This window comes from Telmatherina bonti (assembly GCF_933228915.1).
Source record: "Telmatherina bonti genome assembly, chromosome: 6".
Lineage (NCBI taxonomy): Eukaryota > Metazoa > Chordata > Actinopteri > Atheriniformes > Telmatherinidae > Telmatherina > Telmatherina bonti.
The window spans coordinates 26,480,583-26,505,945 of NC_136624.1; the positions used below are offsets into that span (position 1 = coordinate 26,480,583).

At 36.7% G+C, this 25,363-nt stretch overlaps 1 protein-coding gene across 8 annotated transcripts in view; it reads left to right on the forward strand.

Annotated features, from left to right (window-relative positions):
- Positions 1 to 312: 312 nt before the first annotated feature.
- atp2b2 (ATPase plasma membrane Ca2+ transporting 2) overlaps positions 313 to 25,363 on the forward strand; it is a gene marked incomplete at both ends in the record, with an annotated part of 67,381 nt that continues 42,330 nt past the window's right edge. For all 8 annotated transcript variants that reach the window (XM_079242989.1, XM_079242991.1, XM_079242992.1 and 5 more), the window contains one exon: positions 313 to 511. In XM_079242989.1, the coding sequence (XP_079099115.1) occupies positions 313 to 511 (199 nt within the window). The remainder of the gene's footprint in view (positions 512 to 25,363) is intronic.

Below are 25,363 nucleotides of genomic sequence, written 5' to 3' on the forward strand. Positions count from 1 at the left end.
CTCCTCTTCTGTTTCTTCTCTTGGGTGGTTTTTGGTCTGCTGAAATCTGTTTTTTTTTTCCAAAAACAGAAGCTACTCATCAAAATTTTCCCCCTGGATTTTCCCTTCCTTTTTCATCTCTTTAACTGCTACTTTACCCACAAGAAGTGTTCTCTATTGAAACCAATTAAGGATTTTTTTAAAAAAAATTATTTATTTTTTTGGTTTTTTTTTTTTTTGGTTTTTTTTTTATGAGACTGAGCACTATTGTGCAGCTTTTTGTTCTATAAGCAATAACAAAGACTAATCTAACTGACTTGACTAGCTGACATCATGGGGGACATGTCCAACAGCGATTTTTATGCCAAGAACCAAAGAAACGAGGGCAACCATGCAGCAGGCTTCGGCTGCTCGCTCATGGAGCTGCGCTCGTTGATGGAGCTGCGTGGCACAGAGGCGGTGGTCAAGCTTCAAGAGGACTACGGGGGAGTAGAGGGACTGTGCAAACGACTGAAAACCTCACCCACTGAAGGTTAGTTCCCATGCATGTGCAAGGTTGTGAGTAAAATGTATGCATTGGTGTGTATTGTGGGAAGGGTATTATCTTGCAGATGTCTGTACAGGTATGTAATTCTAAGTATGCAGATAGGTTCTCATTTTTGTCTGGATTGTATGGATTACAGTAAACTTGGTCTACTTACTTGTATATATTAAGTGCTGAAGGAAGTGACAAATAAAAGCAATGCAGATGAATACAGCATCTGAGCTGTACTTGAGGAGGGGGAATCCCGTTTGAGGAAAAACGTGAACATCCTTTTCAGCCTAGCTTGTGTTAAACCTGTTTTGTATTCATTGAACTCTGCCTGGACAGTTTCTTTATAGCCATCTTCTGCAGAAGCATCCCAACCTTCAATGTCGTCCTCCTGTTCAGCCAATCAGCTAAAGATTTATTAAGGGGCAGATCCATTGAAAGAACACGTACAGCTCTTGTCAACATGGGGTGGGCTTTGGCGTTTGCAAATGAGAACACAAAAAACAAAAGCATATTCATATATCAGCATATCAGTTTCTTTCTCTTTATCTTTAAAGGAATGATGTCTTTCATTAGAAAGGACAAATCTGTACTTTGTGCAGTGTGAAAAACAAATATCTCTTGCTAATTTTTTATTTTAAATTGCATGAGAAAGAATTCTGTTTGTATATTCTGATCATGGAAATTTAGGAAAATCATTGACTTGCTCATTCATAGCTTTCCCACAAAGCCTAATTCAAGCTATTAGATTGTGTGAGTGAGTTTTTCTGTTTACATAACCAAAACATTCTGTATTTAAGTGTTGTCTTGAGGTTGATTGGATTTTCTGTGGTGTCACAAACACACAAAACGAACAGCTACATCAGTGTGCTGAATATTTACAGCAGTGTGGAAGTCATCCAATTCTTATCTTATCATGGAGACCAATCTCCAGTGAAGTCATCTGTGTGATATCAAAGGTATCTTGTAACCTTATAGGCTGATAGCTGAATTAGATTGCATTCCCTGAACTACTTATTCCAGTTCAAACTCTTCTTGGTAAGCTCATAGAGACGATACATCAGAGCGGACTGAGTAAATTCAGACCAATTTCTCTGTTAAAAGAGTTGAACACCATTGTGACATTGCACACTTCCACCAAGGCTGGATAGAGAAGTCCAGTAGCATTTGGGTTCACATCAAAAGTTAATAATTACCTAGCTAGGGTTCCTCTGGTAACATTTTTCATGGAATTCCTTCAGGAAAGGGTTCAGGATTTGAGTGATACTGCTAACAAACAGACAAACTATACCAACCACATAACCTCTTTGGCAGAGACAATAAAGAGTAAATAAAGAAAAGATCAAAGTGCGATTAAACAGAACAAAAGCACAGCTGAACACTGACTCAGATAGATTACCAGCTGTTGTTCTCCAGTTTTCACATTAGCATGATTCCTTGCACCCTATACCAAGGGTGTATTTATGCATGGGTTGCCTTGTAAGTAACATTGCATTGAATAGCTTGCATTTCCCAGAAGTAGCCAGCAGGTGACTGGTATGAATCATTTAGGGACTGGATAGGTTGTCACGCTGCTGCTTGGTTTCGAAGAACGGACAGCATTGAGCTGCTCGGTATACAATCTGCCTCGGTTGAGGGAGGAGAAAAGTCTGTTTGGTGGAGATAACAATGCAACTCTGCTCTCAAGCGCCAGCAGAAAGGTGCAACACATAGGCAGGTTCTCCTGGGCCAGCGGTATGAAATTGTGAAACCGTGCTCAGGATCCAACTGCTTCTCCAAGCTCTGGATGGCAATGAGATCCTCAGGGTAGTCTTTGATGCCGTGAATAAGGTAGACTATTAGGGCCTGGAGCCGAAGAGAGAAAAGAAAATGGATATAATGTAGGCCTGCACATATTTCAAAAGAGTGGATCTCTAATACTACGCTGACTATACTATTTTTTTCTTAATTGAAAGTTTTAAACACTTGCACAATGTTTACACAGTCTATTAATCTGTTTTAGTTGGAAACTGTGCACCATATTTGCAACTTAGTTGTGAAACAATGCCTGCAGTGTTACAGCAATATTGGAATAAAACTGAATTGGAATGAACAACAAAATGAGCATAAATGACTTAAAATTATAGTTTAATTTTCCTAATATTGTGAGCAATCTTGTTAGATGCATAAATGTTATATGTTATCATTGAGAAGAACAGCTACCTGGGATAACAGCCTGCAGACTAGCAATTATATCAAAGCCACAGTAGTTAAAGCTTAGAAATTAAAACAATATGTGGTAATTACTAGTATACAGTCAGTTATGAAAAATTTCATTTGTTTGGCGAATGGTTTACCTTTGGTGATTGCACTGTGTTATAAATGCTTAATTAGCTTGATGAATTACATAATAACTAAATCTAACTACTCAAGGTGAGATTGATGATTGAATAATGAATCAAATTTAGAGCAAGTTTGATAAAAAGGGGAAATGTATGCTAATAAATGTTCTTTTCTCATTTTATTCTGAATTAATGCTCTTCGGAATCACAGTTCCTTCTGGTTGATAATGGCCAATCTGTAAAATGATTTTCATAAAAATGAGGAGAGTAATGAAAAAAGACTGCAAGGAACTATTCAAATATAAATAAAATCTAAATTAAATTATTTCCTGTTCGAATTAATAAAAAATACTCCAAATGCAAATGTGTGTGTCCCATTAGAGAGCCAAATTGGAGTAATATCATTTCCATTTACAATTCTGTTTTCTACCAAATCAGATTTAAATTCACGTTGTGAAATGCAACATTGTTTCTGGTGGAGGATGCACTCTCTGAGTGGTCCTGTTTTCATATATGTGACATTTACCATTTATTTATTTATTGTATATAGTGCAATGTCTGTCCAGTTCAAGCCTGTTTGGAAAGGACTAGCTGTTTGACTGTTTGTCTTCATGAGTGCATGTTTCTATTAGAGCCATTTGAGGACACACATTTGTATGTACACAGATTTATATGTAATAGTAAGTATTTTGAAATAAATGAATAAAGGACATTTATTCAGAAGCTCCACATATATGGCCTTAAAAATCAGCTTGTAGCATGTCTGATCTGTAATCAGCATTGTCAACATTGAGTTGTTTATGAATGTGTGTGTGTGTGTGTGTGTGTGTGTGTGTGTGTGTGTACATACATGAATTAGTATTTGTGTGTGTGTATTTGCATTTCCAAATGTACACACATCTACCCATTTAAAAATTTGAGCTTATTTGAGATATTAATACTGAAGCCCATGTTGATTCTTCTAACATTTTATTGCTGTCATATTTTATTATATTCTTGTATTATTGGCAATGTTATGTGTTTTCTGTCATGGGACTATGGATGGAAATCAGCATATTGCTAAATCCAGTATACTTACAGCAGTTTTTACCTGTTCATCAGCATGTACTGTCCCATTCAAATGAATAAATAAAGCTACAGGGCAGTATTTTTATTGTGGATGTTTCAGAGGGATGTGATAACAAGAACAACAGTTATTGTTTACATTTAACTAACAGGTCAGGAAACAATGAGAATGTCATACAGGATAAGAAATGTGTTTGCATTATCTAAGGGATCAAATTGATTGATTTTTTTTTCTTTTTTAGTATAACTTTGTTTTTAACTCTAGATAGCAGTAAATTTGTGGACAAGACCACCAGCCTGTGTTTAATGTGGATAGTGTATTTTAAACAATCACACAGGCACTTTAGAGGGTAATTAATAATGGCACTGTCCATTTAGTGTGAAGATAGTGTGCAGCGTCACAAAGCAAAAGTAGATGCATTAATTAATCCATTTACTGACTAATTTTCACTTATGAAGCATAATGTGAATTGGCAATGCTGTGACCTCTCCTGTGAAACTCATCTCCTTCTTTTGGTTACATTTGCTGTTCGGTACCAAATTCGTGGTTAGGTTTAGGAAATGTAATGGTTTGTTCCAAAACACTAACCCAACATTAATTTGTGACATTAGATAACAACATGGAAATTGTGTGTTTCACTATGATTACATCCCACAGAAATACACAGTTTCCTCTTTAGTCTGCATTGATTCGTGATTCCAATGTCAGTCAACAAAGAGAATGTGAAATCATTAGTGCACACACAGGTTACACCCACTTGTTACTGTTTAGTCAAATAAGCTAACCATATGAACAGCTGTGAGCATGATTCCAGTACTTCTTCCTGCTACACACCGATGATTGAGCCCCACTGACAGCAAAACAACCAATCCTAGCAGAGCAGGTTCCAATCTTGCTCCAACCAATGCAAAAAGATCAATATCTTTGCTTTTTGCTGAAATATAGCAAACTCAAATCCACACAATCTCAAACTTGGTATAGCCAAACTTAAAGTAGACACAGAAGCAGTTGTTGAAAACACTAAAGAGTGTGAACATGTGCTTTTTTTTTTTTTTTTTTTTTTTTTTTTACAACATACTCAATACTTCTCTAATGAAAATGTTCCACTGAATTTGAATGAGATTAAATAGCTTTGTTTTGTGCCTTAAAGGTCATCTTACTACAGGACGTTTCTTTCATTCCTGCTTATAACTATTCTTCTTATTAGGTAATTGTTTTCTGTCACAGAACATTGACCAAGTGGAATCTGAGTAAAGGTATCTGGTGGTGCTTGCATCAGCGACTAGCTGTTTCTGTGTTTATAGCTTGTGGCTCCCCTTCTGTGCCGTGTGCTTCTTCCTTACAACATATGTTAACTCAGAAATATGATCATAGTAATGCCTGCTGTCATCATGTATAGTATGCGTAATGTCTATGTGTCCCAGGGGGTAGCAGTTGATGGAAGGAAGCCCTGAGCATGGCTGACCTATTAGCCTTTGTAATATTGCCCATACCCGCCATTTCATTTGATACTAACAGTTTATGAATAGGTATGTTTTCCTCCATAAATGCATAATGGCTTTAGAAATACAGAAATTCAACTGGTGAAAAGGTCACATGGTAGGTTCAAGATTATTACTGCAATGGGGCAAATAATGCGTCAGCCTACATTGCATAATTAATACAGTGATACAAAGGACAGCTTTGAAATGTTAGAGTAATCTTTTTTTTTCTTTGATAGGTATTTCAGACAGTGTTGTAACTAAATACACAGAATGACTTGAGACAACTCAAATTTTGCATTACACACAAGATAGACTTTTAAGAAAAAAAACAAACAATATTCATGTTCCAGGAAAATATTTAATTGAGAAATTAGCCCTCCTGAATTACGTGCCTCTTTCTGTTTTACTTCCTTGTTAGTGTATACTTAAACTCGGGATGTACTTACACATTGCTGCCTTCTACTTGACTGTGAGGGGAACAGGGAGCCATTCTGTCAGGCAGCTAGCAAGCTAATAAAATGAGTCTTTATCAGACTGGAAACTTACTGTTAAGTTTCCAAGAAAGGATAGCGAATTACCTGCTCTTGCTGAGATGGAAGAGAAGTCCATTGCTCAGCATGAATGGTGCAACTATTTTCCCAAGAGGCAGCTGAGAGTGACATGTATTATACTGGAAGGTTCAAGGCACATAGAAAGACATTGTAAAATAAGTCTATGGATATAGTTGTTCCTGGTTCAGTGTTTGAGGAGCTGGCTGCACGGCAGCGTGATGGTTTGTACCTTCACCTCACTGAAAGAACGTTCCCAATTTGACTCAAAGCTGATTTTGTCGGTGCATGCCTGGGTTTTCTGTGGTTATTTCTGCTTCCTCCCAAATAATACATGTTAGGTTAACTTTTTAAAATTTCATGGTAACTGGGGCCGAACGGCTTTATTTTCAGTCATCCAAGTCCCAGACATTAATTTATTCATCCTGACATGACCTTCTAATGGTTTATTTACACCCATAAAACATCACCACACCTTACATCGATATGCCGCCTCCTGTCAATATCCCGTTGTTGTATGGTTTCCTTTATTCATAAATAGTAATCATGTCCCCATCAGGAGCTTTTTTTTCTCCCTGATGCCAATCCAAGTCACTTACAGCTTTCAAGTCACTTACCCTTTCTCCACCCAGGACAAACAATTTTGTACTGCACACAGTTACAAATTACACATCAATAATAACATTTAAAATAATGAAACATTTCTTAATTCAATTCAATTCAATTCAGCTTTATTTGTATAGCGCCACTTCACAACAATGTTGTCACAGAGCACTTTATATACACATCATTTCAAGCCATTTCATACATAGCCTATAATAGAAACCAACTGATTGTATTGAATCATGACTTTGATCCAATTCCCCATCCTGAGCATGCACAAGGCAGCAGTGGGAAGGAAAAAACCTCACTTTAACAGGAAGAAAACCTCTGGCAGAACGCGGCTCAGGGAGGGCAGCCATCTGCCTCGACTGGTTGGGATGGAATTCTTAAACCAAATTACCTACATAAAAGACAATGTAAGTTAACATCAATTACTTATACAGCAATTTTACTTAAAAAAACAAACAAACAAACAAAAAAACAAGCTACAATATGTGAAATCAAATCACTTTTGTTTATGAAGCATGTTTCACAACAAAATGTCTGCACACAAAATCATACATAATTTATTTTCTTTTGTTTGTTTGTTAAGCAGTCTTCATTTACTCACTTAAAACAAAAATCCAAACTAATGCCTTGAAATCAACATATAGTATCAAACAGTAATTGTTCCATGACAATAAACACCATTTTTAGTTCAGTGATAGTGAAACTGGCACTGCCTGTCCAACTTTACCTGCCTCACTTCAACAGACTGCTTCATTCTCATTCATTCTAAATTAGTGACATTGGCAGGTACTATATCAAGTGATGAAAATAAGTGTACTTCATCAATCCCATAGTCAGAAGTAACTGATGTGTCTTAGTATGCTGTTTACAATGTGCTAATGATTGTACCTTAAATGTTGTGAGATCATTAAAAAAACACATATTCGTCCTCCTCAGCCTTAAAGTTAAGTTGTAAAAAAAAAAAAAAAAAAAAGTAAAGTTTAACGTTAAAAGGCAGACAACATCTTCATTTGCAGCATTGTCAGTACCAACAGTGCTGTATGCTAACTGCAGCTGACACACAAAACCCCTCTTGTCACAAACAGATGAAAACAGAAATATATGACGACAACCGGGGTCCAAATTACACAGAGTTTTTGGGGAGCCTTCTTTTTGAGTATTCATCATGATTTTCCAAGTCATGTTCACACTTAAATATATATTAGTGCACAGCACTGTTGTCAAAAACTGGGTTACTGCCAGCAAGTCACTGTATGCATCAGATCCAATCAGAAACTTCTTGTATCGGGACGAAAAGTTAGAAAATCGGCATTGTTTTGAAAATTCAATATGTTTTATATTGCAATTGAACAAGATTGATAAGTGAATGGTTATAATTTCGAAACATCAGTAACCTTGTGGAAAACAAAATTAAATGTAACCTGAATGCGGATTATTTTGATGAATCCACACAATGTCTAAGTTTTGAGGGGACTTCGTGCCTCTCGAGGAGGCCAAGCTCGCCTGTAATTCAAATCTTGCCAATAACACAACACACAGCTTGCTGATGAACTTAAAATTCAATGCAATGCCTCATTTACAACCAGAAAATATGTATGGATGCTGATAAGCATCATTGCAACAAAGTAGTAGCAACAAAGTCTTTTATAACATTTTTCCCCCGGGGTAATGAAAAGGGTATCTGTATCATGACTACTCGGCTCTGGAGAGTTTAACACCTGTGTTTGATCAGAGACCAAAACAAAGGCTGAGCTTAACTGCAGTGCAGATCTACATCTAATAGGCTGTCTTGTTCAGAACCTGATGGCATCTCTCACAGCTGCAAAGTACCAACACATCCACAATGTATGTCCTCTCTTAATTTTTGCCTCTTTTTTTTTTAACTTTTTTCCACCCACAGAAAGTTAATAAAGCTACTTAGGACTTACATTGCTGTGAAAGTGACAAATCTAATCTATTCTGCCAATAGAGTGGCAAGTTGTTTAGATGTGAACATGAAAACAGTCATTACAATCATTAAAAGAGAAGACGAGCAATTAAATATCCTGTTTGTTTTTTTTTTGTTTTTTTTAATTTATTTTAAATACTGTATATAACATGTTTAAGCTTCTTGTCTGTGTGAGGGTGGGACCTGAATATTTGTTTTCAGTTTTGATATGTGGAAATAACATTTTATAAAATGTGGATTCTTGATCACTCACAATAGCGTCACATTTTAGTTTCTCTAACTGCTGCCAAACATGCAGTTTGATCTGCTGATTTAAACTTTTTGGGTCAATTTATAAACGTTTTGAAAAAGTCCAGTAATTATATATTTTGTGACTTTTTTTTGTGCACAAAATGTCCATAAAAAAGACATTGCAAATAAAACCAGATTACACATGAGTTTCCACAAGTTAACATTTTTGCTTTTGAATATTTTTTTTTTATTTTTAGATTGGCGAAGCATTTTGTTTCCAATAAAAACAGCTAATACTTCTGAAAAAATATAATTAAATAAGTCAGAATGGTTGTTTCCTGATTTTCTTACATATCCTAAAGTAATTTAACAAGTGCTGACTCCTATAAGTTAAAAACATCAAATAGAACGAAAAGTGTTGTTCATGCCATTTAGTTTTACATTGAATTGATAACGTTGTTTCTCAGCATGTCATGCTGTATCTTCAAAATAAGCTTTTTAAATGCAGGAAACATTTCCACTTATTTTGCTCTTTGATGGATGTCTATGAATTAAGATCCGCTCACTTCCTACCATCCATTACACTTCCTTGTTTGCCTTTCCTGTTACCCTGAGGCCTCCTCCTCATCACTTCTTTCTCCTACCCTTTATCTGCTTCCACCTCCCATCCCTCTCTTCTCATGACACCTTACCTTTCCTCCCACCTCTCTTCTCTCCTCTGCTCCCATTTCTATTTCAGTGTACTGGTCGGACGCGAGTATCCCAGTGGGCTAGTGTGCAGCGTAGCCTAAATAGACCTGCTCTACATGTATAACCTTCATCGTCTCTCTCTTCTACTCTCACTTCTTTCACTCAGTAAGTCATAGTGCAGAAATGCCAGGAAAGTAGCACATTGTCTTCATGGTATTAATTAATGTGCCTTTGTTGAAAGAAAGGTTGAATTTGAATTTGAATTTATTCTGAACATGTAAAAGTCACATATTAGTCATACAGTATTCAAAAGACAAAATTAGTAAATAATGGCTAAAGCAAACAGAACTGACAACTACATAAAGAAAGGTTGAGATATTACTTAAGCTGATTTTACTCTAAATTGATTAGTCTCAGTAGGCTTTGATTAGTGAGGCAAAACATCTTGCAGAAATGCAGGTGACTATCATTTGGCAAAGGACAGATTCCAAAGAAGAAAAGATCCTCCATTGCCGTTTTAAGCGCTGATGATGGTAATGGCTAATGGACAGGTAATAGCATTATACGCTGTGCCTCTGTTTGGGTGGTTGATGGTTCCTGTGTGAATGCTTCAAAGCTTGACTTACATAGCAGAATGTGGTTTAAATCCACATACACACACCATCACCAGATCTGGAGTGCCAATAGGTCATAATGATTTATGCATATACAATGTTCGTTTATTAAAACAGAATAAATTCCTGAGTTTTACAGACATTGCTGCAAAGTCTGTAAACAGAAACGGACAAGAAAAAAATAGGGGTGTGATAAGCAAAGTATGATAGGACTGAAAAACTATTAAGAGACCTTTTTTCTGGATTAAGACTTGATGCCTGTAGAATAATGCAGACGATCAGATGTGTGAATGTTGCATTGTTTCCCTATTAAATATGTCTTTCTTCTGTTACTCTTCCTACTGTACACAATTTACTCACCCTGTTCTATCCTGTTACCATGATGAGGTATTTATAAACTCCATACATAGCTCAGGAAAATGTTTGCCCCTTTCATCTATTGTCTGCCTCTTCCCCCTTCTCTTCATCCTTTCCACCCTCCTTCATCTCGATGACTGCAGAGTTCACTTGCAATATACCACCTGCTTGCCTGTGTCATCATCTTTCTTTCTCATTCTTCTTTGCTCGTCTTCTCTTTGTTTCGCCCTAATCTGTTTTTATCCCTCCTCTGAAATAATGTCCTGTTTTAGTGTGTGGCATCTCTGCACACACACACACCTCTTCGGTTTTTAACTCTTTTTCTTTCTTGGCCTCCATCCTTCTCATCTATTTGTCCCCGTCCTACCTCCTTGCTTCCTTTCTTCTCCACCCTCCCTCCATCTATCCTTCCCTGATGATCATACTAATCACGTCCTCCAGTCGCAGCACCTCGAGCACATTCCCCTCTGACGCAGTCTATTTAATCTCTGTCCCACAAGGGATCTCTCACATGGAGCTGCCGTCTCTTTAATAAGGACAATTTCTCCTGCACTGCAACTCTTCTGCTCCTTTTCTCCTATCTCTCTCTCTCTCTCTCAGATCTGCTCTCCCTTCTTCTCCCTTCCCCTTGTGACTCTGTAAAAAGGGCTGGAAAAGGTAGAATAAGAGAGAGAGAGAGAGAGTAAAATTGGAGGCGGTGAGGAAGGGAGCATGGGATGGCTCTCAGAGGACAGATTATAAATGATACACAGCCATTTTGCTCTGTAAGGAAGCAAAACCACACTGTGGGTAGGCACATACACACACACACACACAGACACTACCACTCACACAGGTGTTCCCTTGGTGCAGCAGCAATGACCTTGAGGCAGACTGTAGCAGTACAGTGACATAGCAGTCAATCACTGCAATAAGACTATATGTAATATGAACAAGATTTACCAGGGAGAGGAAAGAGCTGTCTGAAGGAGTGGTTCATCTGCTTCAGAATCTTTATGTCTTCAAGTTGTAGTGATATGTTATTAAAAGAGCCTTTTCTTATGGTGCCATGCACAATGCATCACTTCAATACCAATGCATTGCCTGTAAATAGAACAAAGTTGTTTTGTGTGTTTGTGTTGGTATTTTTTGACAGTTTTGACTCGACCCATATTTAGAGGTGTAGTTTAACTTTGCGGCCCAGTGAAATGAAGTGCTTCTTTTGGGTTTGAAATTTCAGGACAGCAAGTAAAGAATAGCGTGCTATGCCTGATTGGGCCGCTGGAACTGACCAATCAGAAGAGAGTTCACTTAAATTCAAGGCAGCTTTAAATGTGTAGCATCAGTTCACAACAAAGTCACCTCAGTGTACTTTTACTGACTAGTTAAGAAAACCAGTGGATTGCATTGAATTGGGGAAGTGGGATATTAGGAAAAGGTATGATTCTTAAGCTTTTGATTTTTTGGGAAAGTTAGATTTGCAGAAAGAATATTTAAAAGTCTCTGACATTTCTTCTTACACTGAATGTCAGCATAGTGGAATAAATTACACAATGCAGGTTTAAATTATATCATCATTGTAAATACTATATTCAATTATCCAGTACCTCATTGCTTCAGGCAACTCTTAAAAAGTATTAATCACATGAACCAATGGAAAGTTAGTGGTTTCAAGTTAAGAGTTGTAAACTACCCATTAATTCATTCATTTTCAGCTTTGTCATGACTTCAGGGAGCTGAAGCTTGCCCAACTGACAGAGTAAACATCCTTGTCAGGTTTAAAAGCTAAACAGGGATGTTGAACTCCTGTCCTCGAGGGCTGGTGTCCAGCTGGGTTTTGTTGTTTCTCTCTACCAACACACCTGGTTCAAATCAACTGGATCCAGCAGCTTCTTGTCAACCTATGTATTAATTTCAGTCAGGTGGGTTGGGGCGTTGTGACGACAAAAACCTGCAGGAAACCGTCCCTTGTCATTCGCTTCGAGACTTGTACTGTTGTATAACAAGGTTAATAGCTTTTCATTGCTGCCAAAGAAGGAGGTTAAGTTTTTGCCTGTGTTTATCTGCAAGTCTGTTTGTTAGCAATTTGCAAAAGCTTCCACAAAGACTGATTTTCTGAGGATGGGTCTTAGTTTCACTTAGATTCCATTAGATTTTAGACTGATCTGGACCACCATCTGGATCCAGGGATGATTTCATGGATTCATTATAATTTCAAGATAGGGCCATTTTGGTTACATATACATATAACTGCACAGTAAATGGGCAGGATGCTTGGCCAAAACTACAGAAGTTACCAACAGGTTTTATAAGATATCAAAGATAAAGCTGGATCCTGGCAAATTCCCAGATACTTTGATTCAGAACAGAAAAAATAGTGGATCTTTGTCATTTTAATCACCCCCACCAAGTGCTTTTCTATTTTTTCTTTTAAATCAAAGAATACCTAAGGATTTTTAACATCATTTGGTTCCTACGAGATAACAAAACAACTTGTTGACAATAACTTTTGATTGTTGCTACAATGAAAATAGCTTGTTGAAACAATTTTTTTTAAAACATGAAAAAAAAAATCCTTTTCCTTTGTGAGAAAGTGTTTACCTTCAGCGCCCTGAGGCCTCTAACTGGTCACTAGTGGACAAGCCAATATCTGCAACAACAGTGATGCTATTGCACTGTATGCTGTATTATTATGATTGTTTGTGATAATAACACTTGTTAATTATTTTTAACAAGGCCAACTTCCACCCCACACAGCAGCACAGAGTGAGCCACTTAAGGATGGTCCTTTTGTCTGCAGGTTGTACTGTCAGTTTAAGACCCTCCATGCGAGACATTACAGCTGGTAAACATGTGTTTCTTCTCCGAGCCCATTCTTGTACTTCTTGTACTGCTGTTCTTATCTGTTGAGCGGCAGTGTCGGATAAAGCTGTCTGCGAGGTCTTGTTCTGCCTGGTCCTGTTCTACATACATTATTGTTTTGTGTTTGTATGTCTGACCTTGGACGGGTTGTACTGGAACTTTGAATTTCCCCTCAGGGATTAATAAAGTATTCTTGATTCATTGATTGATTGTTGTCAAAACTGCAACAAATCCAGTGAAAACTAACTTGCTCCCAGGAGTTGTTTTCCCATCAGTGCCATGATGAGCTGAATCCAGCAGACAAATGGCCGCTACTGCAGAATATTTTGATCAGGGACTGAATGCAGATTTACTGCTTTCACACTGCAGTATAAAGTCAGATGTTATCAGGATTTGACCAGTGCAAGAAAGGCTTTCTGACTGAATTTACCACCCTAACACTTAACTGTACCACAAGAAAGAAAGACTCCCAAAAAATATCTGTTTGCCAAGTATAAAATATTGAAGACAAAACCTTCAATTCAACAACTCAAAAATAATTCATGGCATTTATGACTAATTACCAACAAAGACAATATTTATGTTTATGAAAACACATGAATAATGATTAAACTTTTCAGTCGTGAAAAGTTGTTTTAATTTAGTTTCATAAATAAATCAGGAGATAATGTGAAGAAATGATAATGGATTATAAGTGTTTCCTTTTGGATTGTGTTTTGGAGAGCATCCGTTTTTTTTGATGCTTGGATCTTACATGAAGTGTTCAATTGGTGTTAGAGATGCAGGTTTTTCTGTTAAACAAAAGCTCTTTAGACAGAGACAGACTCTGTCGACAAACAGATATGTAGAAACCCTGACATGTGTGCACACTCACATGGAGATGCAGGACATGGCCAACAGTGAAGTCAGCTGTCCCAAGAGATGCCTGACTGAATTAAGAGGAGTGTTGCCAAAAAACGGGCTTTACTGGCCTGTTCCTGTGGTGCTTGGTGCTGAGCCACAGCAGTACAAATTGTTTGTTTCTGCTTGAATGTATACTACAAGATATGAACTGATACTGTAAATAACTAGCCCAAATAAAAATGGAAGACCAAAGGCTGCTCAGGCAAATTCTAGACCTGAAACTGTAAAGACATTCAGTCAATAGCATGAGAATCGAAAGTAACACAATTGCTTTTTTTTTTTTAAAGATAGATCAGTAACTAATAAATGTGTCACTTTAATTACAAAAATATGAACATTGAATTGACTTTACCAATCACACGATGATTATGCTTACAGTCTTGAAGGAATGTTGATGTAATATAAATTTGTCAACAGTTTAACAAGTCTGTCTCTTTGAATTTCTTATTTACAAGCATTGTCTTCACCCACTGTCACAAATACACTACTGTATGGTCCCTCTTTCTATGTTAAAAACAAAAGCAGCTTCTTACTTTTCAACCTTTTATACAGACTGTTTTCATAGACGAAAACTGAATGCCAGAAACTGACATCTCTAAATGCTTCTGTGCCTCAGGTTGCTGTCATGTACAGTATCTACATTCAGTTCTTGCCCTCTGAAATGTCCTGGATTTGAACTGGCTGAAGGAAGCCGGTGTTATGGATAGAGTTGACAGGCACAGCTAAGCTTTTAGCTGGATATGCAGATTCCAGGGCTATAACTGGCTTGTTTCTATCCATGTCAGCTCTTTTTTTTCTTTTCTTGTTTTTAAGTTGACCTCTGTCTTCTCTTTCTCACGCCATGGGGCAAAACAAGAATGTCACAACCACTGCCAAACAGACATACAGCAATTTCTTGTCACAAGAAGCAAAGTATCATCTTGAACCAGATAAAATGATGCCTTGCTCTTAGACAGAAAACAGTTTTATATCAACTTTGACTTTCCACAAATGCACATGAATGAATCCACAACTACTGAACTACATAAAAAAACAAAAAGACGGCACTTTTTTTTTTTTTTTTTTTTTTTTTTTAGTTTAAAGGAATATTTTTCCAAGCCTTGCCCACTGGCTTGCATGAAGGAAACAGAAGTTAGGTCATTTTATTCTTCCCTGGGAGAAAAAGGATTTTGCTAGAAAAATATTTTAACTTACCCAAAAGACAAGGGGTCAAACATGAATCAAACACTCCCTGATCTGCAAATATTCTGTTTTGACTTCTTGTTATCTGTCCTTTCTTCTTCTGATGGCATAATTCACACTTGTGGTTTTATCCAGCAACTACGGGTCAAAATCACAAGTAATTCTGTATTATTCTTTGTAAAAAAAGCTTACAGTTCAAAACTTTGGTCTGATAATGAAATAATTTATAAAAGAATAATCAACTCTTTGATTAGTCCTTTATCAAATGCAAATTTCCAAACCTTTATTAAATAAAATCTTTTGATTGTCTATATTTGACATCTTTATGAATAGAATAGCTTTACATTTTTATTCATAAATTAAGTGAAAAAAATAAAAGTTAACCTAAGATGTGTGAAGTTTTGATAAGTATTTTAAACCATTTTAACAATGTAATACACTATACATTGTTAGATTAGAATTGATGTGGAAATTTATTTTCCATTAACAGGCAGTGTGCTACAAAAGGAAATCAGTTGTCCACTCTGTTGTAAATGTTTTAAGACTATTACGGGTGTTTTAATATATCATCGCAGCAAATCAATACAACTATGGCATCATTGACTAGCATTACATTAGTAGTATGTGGAAAAATCAATTGTGCTAAATACAGTGTTAGAGTATCTGTTAAATGTCGCCACCGTTACTGGAGCTGCGTGCATTTGTGTAACAGATGGAGAATTTTGGATAGAGCTTCATTGCATTCAGTCACTTTCCAATTCAATAAAAATTCAGCACACATATCCACACAAAGATCAATACGCTGTCATTTCTATTTACACACTCCGCATTCTCTTTTCTTTTTCTTATAGATCAGCATTTAAATGCAGATTTTCTCTTTTTTCTTCTTAATTTCAGTTGCTATTTCTTACATGTAACTATGAGTACCGACTACAAACAGGGTTTTCCCCCTGCAGCTCCAAGCAGATAGACGATAAGGTATACATTAGTGTGTCTTGATTTCCCTTACCTGTCATGACTATTTCATGACTCTTTCTAGTAGTTTGAATTTTAATAGCTGTCCCTATTGTGTCCAGAGCTGATCTGAATCCCTGGGCGAAACCAGAGCCTGACACCCAGATGGGAGACAGCAGATAGACCACTGTCACTCTCCCTTTCAGCCTCTTGGCCCTTCATGCTCTCCCTTTCCCTCCCAGGGTTTGTTAATGTGTATGTGTGCATGTTTACATGTTTTAGCTTGCAAGAAATATAAATTGATAAAAAAAAAAAAAAAAAAAACTTTGATTTAGACTATTGTATGCATGCAGTCATTTCTGATCCAGTGGCATTGTTATTATTTTTATAATCTGTTATATTTCTGATGCTATCCTGCAGCAGTCTTATAAAACTGCATTGACACACAAGACGGGGATAGTTCTGTGTCTTTCATTTGCAAGTGTAAAATTAAATGTATGGGAATAAATGACAGGCTGAGTTGTTACTGTCACTGAGTGACATCTAGAGTTTTTATAATTATCCAAAAACATTTCACTAACATGGTGGAGGATGGATGTTTTTACAAGAACAGCAGGGTGTTTTCCGTGAGATTGTAACCGAACAATTAACTGAATAGATGGATAAACGAATGAAAGATGGACTGATGAGGGATGGATGAAAAGGTAGAAGCAATGCATGGGTAGCTCCACTGAATAAATGGTTGACCAGTCTGGAATTACAGGATGAAGTTACTGACCCCAATACACTTTGCCCTTATCACTAAGCAGTTGTGTCTAAATACACCCGCACTACTGCTGTCTCCTTCTTTGCCACACACACAAAGTCATGGAGAGTCAGTAAACAGATGTCTCATTAAAGTTGTGTCTACATGTAGGGCATTCAGGCCAGCTGACGTTATGGTGTTTGAGGCTCAGATGGTGGAAGGAATACACACAGTGGCTAATAAATTCATTATTAAAATCACAAATTTTCTCTTCTGATGGCTAGAAAAGAATTACATTAGTAAATATGCAGACAATTGTACATGCACACACATGTTCTTTACAGTTCTGGACTTTTGTGTGTGTGTGTGTGTGTGTGCTACAGATCCTTGATATTAAGTGGACCTCATAGATGGAGTTTATTTTCACACTGTAAGTGTGTATTGAATTTTGAAAAGGACCATATGCACTGAGTCCTTCATCCCACATGAGTCACCACCAGCATCCATGCTGCTCTGTTATGTTCCAGAAATGTTCTCAAGGGTTGAAATTAAATCTTTGGGTATTTCAATTCTGTGATATGAGCAGCATACGGTATGCCAAACAAATCTCTTAGCTTTTTGCTGCTTTGTAATTATAGAGTGTTTTCTTTTCTTCTGAAATATTGCATAACTTTTATTTTTTTTCCTCATTTTAAAATAAATGAAAGCATTGTCATAGAAACAAAAGCGCCTGTATAATTTAGGTCAGAATGACTTTAAAATGAACGTGCGGCGTATCATTCCGTCTTCATCTAGTTGTCACAATACAACTTTGCTTCCAACACTCATGCTGATATGTTGCACAAAGTACGAACACTCAGTAATTAGCAGTTATCTTGTGGAGAAAGTGGCGTGTGTGTGTTTTGTGTATGTGTGTGTTGGAGAGAGAGAGCTGTGAGCTTGGTTGTTTCACTCCACTCTGCCATTTCTCGCATGAGTCAGGCTCATAGAGCACAGAGCCTGACAGCAAAACTCACCCACTTGTACAGCTGCCCCCACAGCCTCTTTTTCTCATACACACTCTCACACACACAGTTGCATATTTTACTTTCTGCATTGCAACATACATTTAACTTTCATTTTTGGAAAACGGTGAAAAACCATCCAGATTTGGACCCATTTAACAAAGAAGTATAGGCACGTGGAGAATAATGATCACTAATTCTGTTAAAAGAGCGTCACAGAACACCAGGTGTGAAATGTGTCATTGTCAAAATCGCTCCTAAATGAGATGTGGGAGATATGTGGCATATTATAAATATGTCTGAAAGCAAGAATTTGTAATATCTGGGATTTGCTATTAGTTGTTTCAAGTGTTATTAAACAGAAAAACAGAAAAAAAGTTTCAGGTGTATCATTATGCAGTGAGAAAATGATGGGGTGCGAAAAAGTTTTTCTGAAGTTGTGACTTTGGTCCCCACAGTTTTTTTTTTTCTCTCTAGATTTCACTAAGTACATCCCTGACATCCAAATGGTCTGCCATTTAGCAAACACGTACCATAACAGATTTAAGTATGACGGCCTGGAGTGTAACCATACACATACAGTACACTCATGATAAGACAAAGTGTCAGAAATGGCACTTTCCAGTCCATTAGCTTTTAGATGTCCTCAGGGGCATGGATGATAGATCTACATGTGTGTGCCTATGAGTGTCTTTATGTGACTCAACGATTCATCATGAAATCAGACACATCTCTCAGCTGTTTGTTTCCATACACTGCAGTGTGCCTGCATGCATGTTTGACCTGCTGGATCATGATCTGTCGACGGTTTGTTCCTCACAATGCATGACTGAGTGAGTATTTCTACGTGTGAGGTGTCACATTGACTCCCACAGATAGAGCTTGCTGTTTGCCTTGGCCTCTTGTGTACTCAATCTTCTGACTCTTGAAAAGGTTTAGCATGTGCAGAGAATTATATAACACAAAATATCCATTAAAACATGTTAACCAGGCTGTTTTTTTTTAAAGACAGACCTAAATAAGACACTGTTCTAGATCTTTACACAGGAGAATTCCCTACCTGGCAATGCTTAGTCCTGCATCCACATCTGTTCCCTGGTGTAGCACAACACAAAATCACACTTGTTAATTCAAAGCATGATTTCTTCAATCACGTCTACTGTTAACATCGGGGTGCTCTGTCTCTGTTACTGGATGGGGGACCCTTCATAGCAATAATGCATTTAATTTAGTTACATGACACATATTCTTTCAAACTCTGCTCTCATCTATCGAAACACAAAAACAATTGTGCGCTTTTAAGTGTACACACAATTTGACTCAGGTTTTCAGCAGCTCTGTATTTAACTGATTGTAGAAAAATATGTGTAGATGCTTATAACTTTAATAGCTTCAAAGTGTAAGTTTCTCACTGTGAGTCAGGAGGACCCACAGCTTGCAATTTATGTCTCTTTAAGATGAGGATAAACAATGGAAGAAGAACTGCAGGGTCAATAAACTTATTTTGACACTGTGGGTTTACCCAGCCGAGCCTGCAGTGTGACAAAGCCAACAAAGAATTAGAGTTAGTGAGAACACATAGCTCTAACCCAGCATCTTCTACCTTCCTCTGGCATCAGCAAAGAAAAAAACAACTCAGTATGTGGAAAATCACTGAATTCCTGGAACAGGATGACCAGAAATTTTTAATAGTGAAGGATAGAAATGTCAAAAGTATGAAAACTGAGTTAGAGCACTTATATGTAGTTGATATTATGATCACTTAAATACAAAAAAACCTATAGTATAGTTACTATAGTATATAGTTGCCAGAAAGAAAAAAAGAAACTTTCACATTTAGAAAAAAAATGGAAATTACATCTCTTCTCCTACATTAGATAATAAATGCTATTCCTTTACATTTAAAAGTTACTTCTTCTTTTAGGTGCACATTTTAATTAATGCCTCATTCCCATCACAGCCTTCTGTCCTGCTTTCTGACACTATCACATGATAGCTATCCATTATATTTATGTATGGGAGCAGTGTCATATTTATACATCTGCTTTTTTGTCTTTATTCCTCGTTTCTGTGTAGAGTTTTAAACTTGTGTGCTTGTATGACAAAAAATGGTGTCATTGTTATCCTCAAGGACACTGTGACACATTTCTCCATCAATCTCTCTTCTAATAACAGCATGGTAATTATCCACCTTTTAGCCACTGATGGGTTATTATTCATAGAGTTACTCTACATTCATCCTACTCCCATTCTGTTTCTCTGCCTCACTTCTTTTTCTGAGTCACACTTTGTTCATCTCTGTCTTGTTTCTTCGTACCCTCTGTCATTTTTTTTAAAATGGTAAAAGCTGAAAATACATGTGGAGAATATTGATTTGCTGCAGAAAAAAAAAGGATAAACATTTTTAAATGAAATGAAGATCATCTTCATCATTGCAGAGCCCTGTTGCCTTGGTGACATATTTTGGATACTATTGCAGATCTATTGCAGGCTGAATATAAGGGATAGGAAAGAACTAAATAGTAGAGACAGATTTTTGTAAAAGTGTGAGGATGGGGGAGGTCAGTTAGGCTAAGACAGTCACATTGTTAGTCATTTTATCACATATGGCTTTAAAATGTCAAAAAAAAAAAAAAATCTCCTGCATTACTCTGATGGCCCCGCTGTGCAAGGACATTTAGAGGTCATTACATTATTTCAGTCTTTACTGTTTTTTTTTTTTTTAGTGGAAATGTCACTACACATGCACACACACCCTGTTACACTGAAATTCACCTATGAAACATGCACTTACTTAGATATTAAAACATTCTCCATGCTTCAGAGTCGTGGGTATTTCCGTTCCGTGAGTGGGATGCATAGTGTTTCCATGGAGATCTATTTTTAGCCACTGACAAAAAAAGGGCAACTGTTAAAATATGCCATCATATTCTCTCTGGCTGAAAAAGATCCTGCAAACATGAAGGAACCAAGTTCTTTTTTTTTTTTTTGTCTTCTCCCTGTCTTGTTCATCTGAAAACAGGATATTAGGAATGTACCATTTGTCAAAGCAGATTTAGATCACATGCGGGCTGGATTTGACAGATCCATGCATTACTTGTCATAAATCTTCGGGTTAGTGGAAAGCATGCTGAGAGGCAAAAAATATGGCGTTTAAAAGGAGACACTGGTTGTAGAATCATAGCATGTTTTTTTCCCCCTGATCTAACACTGCATTTAAGATTATTTTCACAAAAAAATGTTAGAAAATATAATCATCATCATCGCATTCTTCATCACTGTTCTCAGTTAAATATAAAAGCATAATATTAAAGGACCAATTTATAGATTTTAAGAAAAAGGTGTCAAATAAAAAAAAAAAGTATTTTAAATTACAGACACAAGAGCAGCTTTTATTAACCATGAATCTCCCAAATAAGAATATATTGAAATGTTATGAAGTATTTCAAACGTGTAAAGGTGACAAGGTTTGTGTGTAAGGTAACTTTTATGTCAGTATATGATCCAACAGTGACAGAAATGAAGTGTTATGTAATAATTGTCAGCAGGATTATTTGACTTCCTCATTTCCTAGAAATGACTGAAAAAAGTCATTCTAATCAGATGAGAAAAAATAATGAGCAGGAAAAAGTAATGCAAAAAGAAAAAAATGGCCACATTTGGTTGGTCGCACATCCAGTCCTTTTATAACAATGATTGTAAATCTTCTAGTAGTAAAACATGGAATCATTATGTTCTGTTATTTGTTGTAGCTTAAAAATCTTTGTTGTGGAACAATGTGTTGCAGAAGGAAGACATTTTCTGATTTTGAGCGACTTTAGAGGAAGAATGCTATACAAACTTGCAAACAACCCGTGGGACAATGGATGAAATGAATTAAAAATTAGTAAACAAAAAGTTCATTTTTTCTTATTTAAAGGACGGAGAACTGATCTTGGTTGAAACAGGCAGTAAGAATGATGGCAAATAACGCATAAGATATATTCTGAGATCCTCTAATGTGTTCTCGTTCAGTATTAAAATGGTTTAAAAATTTTTCTCATATCTTGACAACAACGAAGCCTGTTTGTTGTATTTCAGTTTTACAACTTGTAATGGTGCTCACACACAAAGACTCCCTCGCTTTAAGCCTTAATTCTTCCTGAGAAAGTTGTGACTCATCTGTGTACCATCACAATTTTCTGCCTCCTCAAAAACCACAGTCAGAGCAGCGAGATGGGCCGACAGTTTTTAGCTTGCAAAATTTGATAATCCAGCAAATAATTGTATTTTGGTAAATAGTACTGCAGCTGCAGATTCGCGGGAGAATAAGTTAGTGGTGGCGATTTCTTCCAATTAAGCATTGAGTTTGTAATGACCAAAGAACAAAAATGACCATGAATCTGTACCAAAGCACCATCACACAGAGCAAAATCTATCACCCTGAGTTTAGCATTGCAGAACAGAATCTACAATTATTTTTGTTTATCATTGTAAAATGATAAATAATTACTGTGCTGGTGAAATACGATGTATTTATTAAATGAATATGTATTTGTTGCTGTAGGCGGCCTCGGACAAACTTCTGTGGATGCAGTTTGTAAGGCAGAAAATGAAAGCTATGTTTGATCTCCGCCACATGCAGCTGAAATGATGGTCGGGGCTCCGTAAAAGCTGTGTGCTAATTTGTCTGTGTGTACATCTATTTGTGCCTTCCCATTTACAGCATTTTTCTGTTTGTGTGTATTTTGTGTGTGTGTGTGTGTGTGTTACTCTATGTGCATTTGGCCAACTTTAACTGGCAAAAAAGTGAGCTCTATTTATGATGGTAGTGGAAGCAACTGCAGGCATGCTTGTCCAGCCTTATTACACAAAAAGCAAAAACATGAGGCCATGACTTATGAAAACCAGTGCACGCACTCACATGCATTCTCAACCCTCATGCATTTATGTGTGATATAAATCAAGATGCTTCTGGGATCAATGGGAGTGAGCAATATGTCTGATCATGGAGACAATTTAGAGAATTGTTATTTGGTCTGTTTCCAGACTAATCTATTTGCAACCAGAACCCTCTTTAATCTAGGAGTTATTCTTGTGCGTCAGATGTCAACGACATCAACACCTTTGCCATCTTTTGCTTGTTCTTTTTTGTATATCTTCACATATTATTGCATTTTTTCAACATGTTATTTTTTTCTTTGTAACATATTGGCTCAGTCATTATTGATTTCTTTTTTTTGATTTGTTGTTCATTTTCTACAGATGTTAATAAGTCAGCTCAGCAGCCATATAAATTCCAGTGTGAGACATTGCAATGCAGCAGCAGAGTTATCAGGTGCAATCCATGGCTGCTCCTGGGAGACCCAGTGACGCAGCATGCATGACATAATGCTGTGGCAATTCATGTGGTTGTGGGGGAGACAGACAGAGGGAGCAACTGTGAATATACTCTGTGGTCATATGTGCACTCAGCAACCAGATAATGATACAATACTGAAAAGCTGCCAGATGGGAGGAATAAAAGGAAGCTTTATTCTACACTGATAATGCTATGTGATGAAAAGAAAGAAAGAATTTGCATTGCAGCTACTGCATTTAATGTTATCCATAGATGTATGAATGTTTGATTATTGAGGTAGTTTACAACCCATGGCAGTTTCTGAATCATCAATAATGCAGATTCAGCTCAGAAAAAAGCCTAACTTCTATATTGTGACACAGCATTAGTTACAGCTTACAAAAATCACCAAAATTAGGACATTTTCTAACAAACCTGAATGTTCTTGTTTAAATTGATTATTCTTTTTTTTTTTTTTAAATGCACAAATCAATCAGAAAAAAACTCTTGACCAGTAGAGAAGATTCTAATCTGCAGTCCATGTTATCAGATTAAAATGCAGCAGAAATGAGAAAGAAAGGATGTGATTAAAGGCAGATTTAGCCTTGATCACTCTGCATTCATTATCATTCGTCATTTTAAGTAACATTAGTTTTATTGCCATGCTGCCTGCTGCTCCCGCTCCCACAGAACTGATGCTCTCTCTTGGCTCCTTTGATGCTTTTTGTTCGTCCCATAGCACGAGTTCATGCTGGCTGCTCAACTAAATCAGCACCTGCAAATCTTTCGCCCTCTACTACGTCAATATTTAATTTACAATCTCATATCAATGCCAACCAAATGATTAGGCTTAGTAAAATCAAAATAAAGATAAAAAAAAAACCCACATACCATAGAGAATTAGAGCCATCTCTAATTATTGTTAAAAGCAACTAAAATTAAAACTAATTAGTCTGTTTACAGTGTTCCTGATAATAAAATGATCATCATCCTTTCATTCTAATTTGTTAGTTTTTATTTTCCATCATTCATTTATTTTCAATGATTAAGTTTGTTTATTAACAGACAATATAAAATGAAAAGTTTACATTTTTTTAAGACACACAATCATCTTTTATAATCCCACATTAAATGTATTTAGTGTGGTTTTAAGGCAGAAACTGTTCTGGTTGTGATGGTTGAGTTAACGTGGAGGCTGTGATGCTTTGTGAAATTGATCCCTAGTAAACCGCTTTATGTTGGCATAATAACGTCACTCTCAAAATGCAAACAAAAAAACAAAGAACAAAGGCTTTCTGATATGAAACAATCCCTACGATGGTACGGCGAGGTTCAACCACTGCTTTTGCCAAAACATTTGAGGCTGTTCAAACTCACGTATAAAAATACTTCACTGGAATATTTACTAAAAGTAAACTGTGCCTCGAGCCAGCGAGAAGCTCTCCACATAGAAGAGCTGAAGATATTTCTGTACAACAGTTAACAGTGAGTGAGGAGGTGGATGTGGTCAAAGCGTAAGGCCCTCTTCGCTTAAGCAGAATTATATAAGGAATGCAGATCTGTGGCCCATCATGACTAACTGGTAATTAGAAGTGGTTTGTGTGCGGTTTGATAGTGTGAAAGAGGGAAAGCTTGAAAAGGAGATTGAAACAAAAGATCAATTGCAAAGCTTGCTGGAGATTGCTATTTTCATAGAATATTCTAAAAACAATTGTACGCAGTGCTGTGAAGAAAAGTGAGCTCAGTTTTTTTTTTTTTTTTTTTTTTTATTAATTGTGAAATGAAATAAGAATGCTGTCTGTGCCTGTGATGTGAAATGCTGATGGTTACTAAAGCAAAATGGTTGTCATTCTAATAAAAGTTTGTGGTTCAAACTACTTGTTGAGATATTTTTGAATTAACTCCAGATTGGCTTCTAATCTGTTTTTCTACTTGTAATTCACTTTAGGTTAAGATAAATGAATGCAGTGTATTAACAAATAAAACATAAATTCCCCACATGTAGCTGTGATCATTGTGTCCCATGTAAACT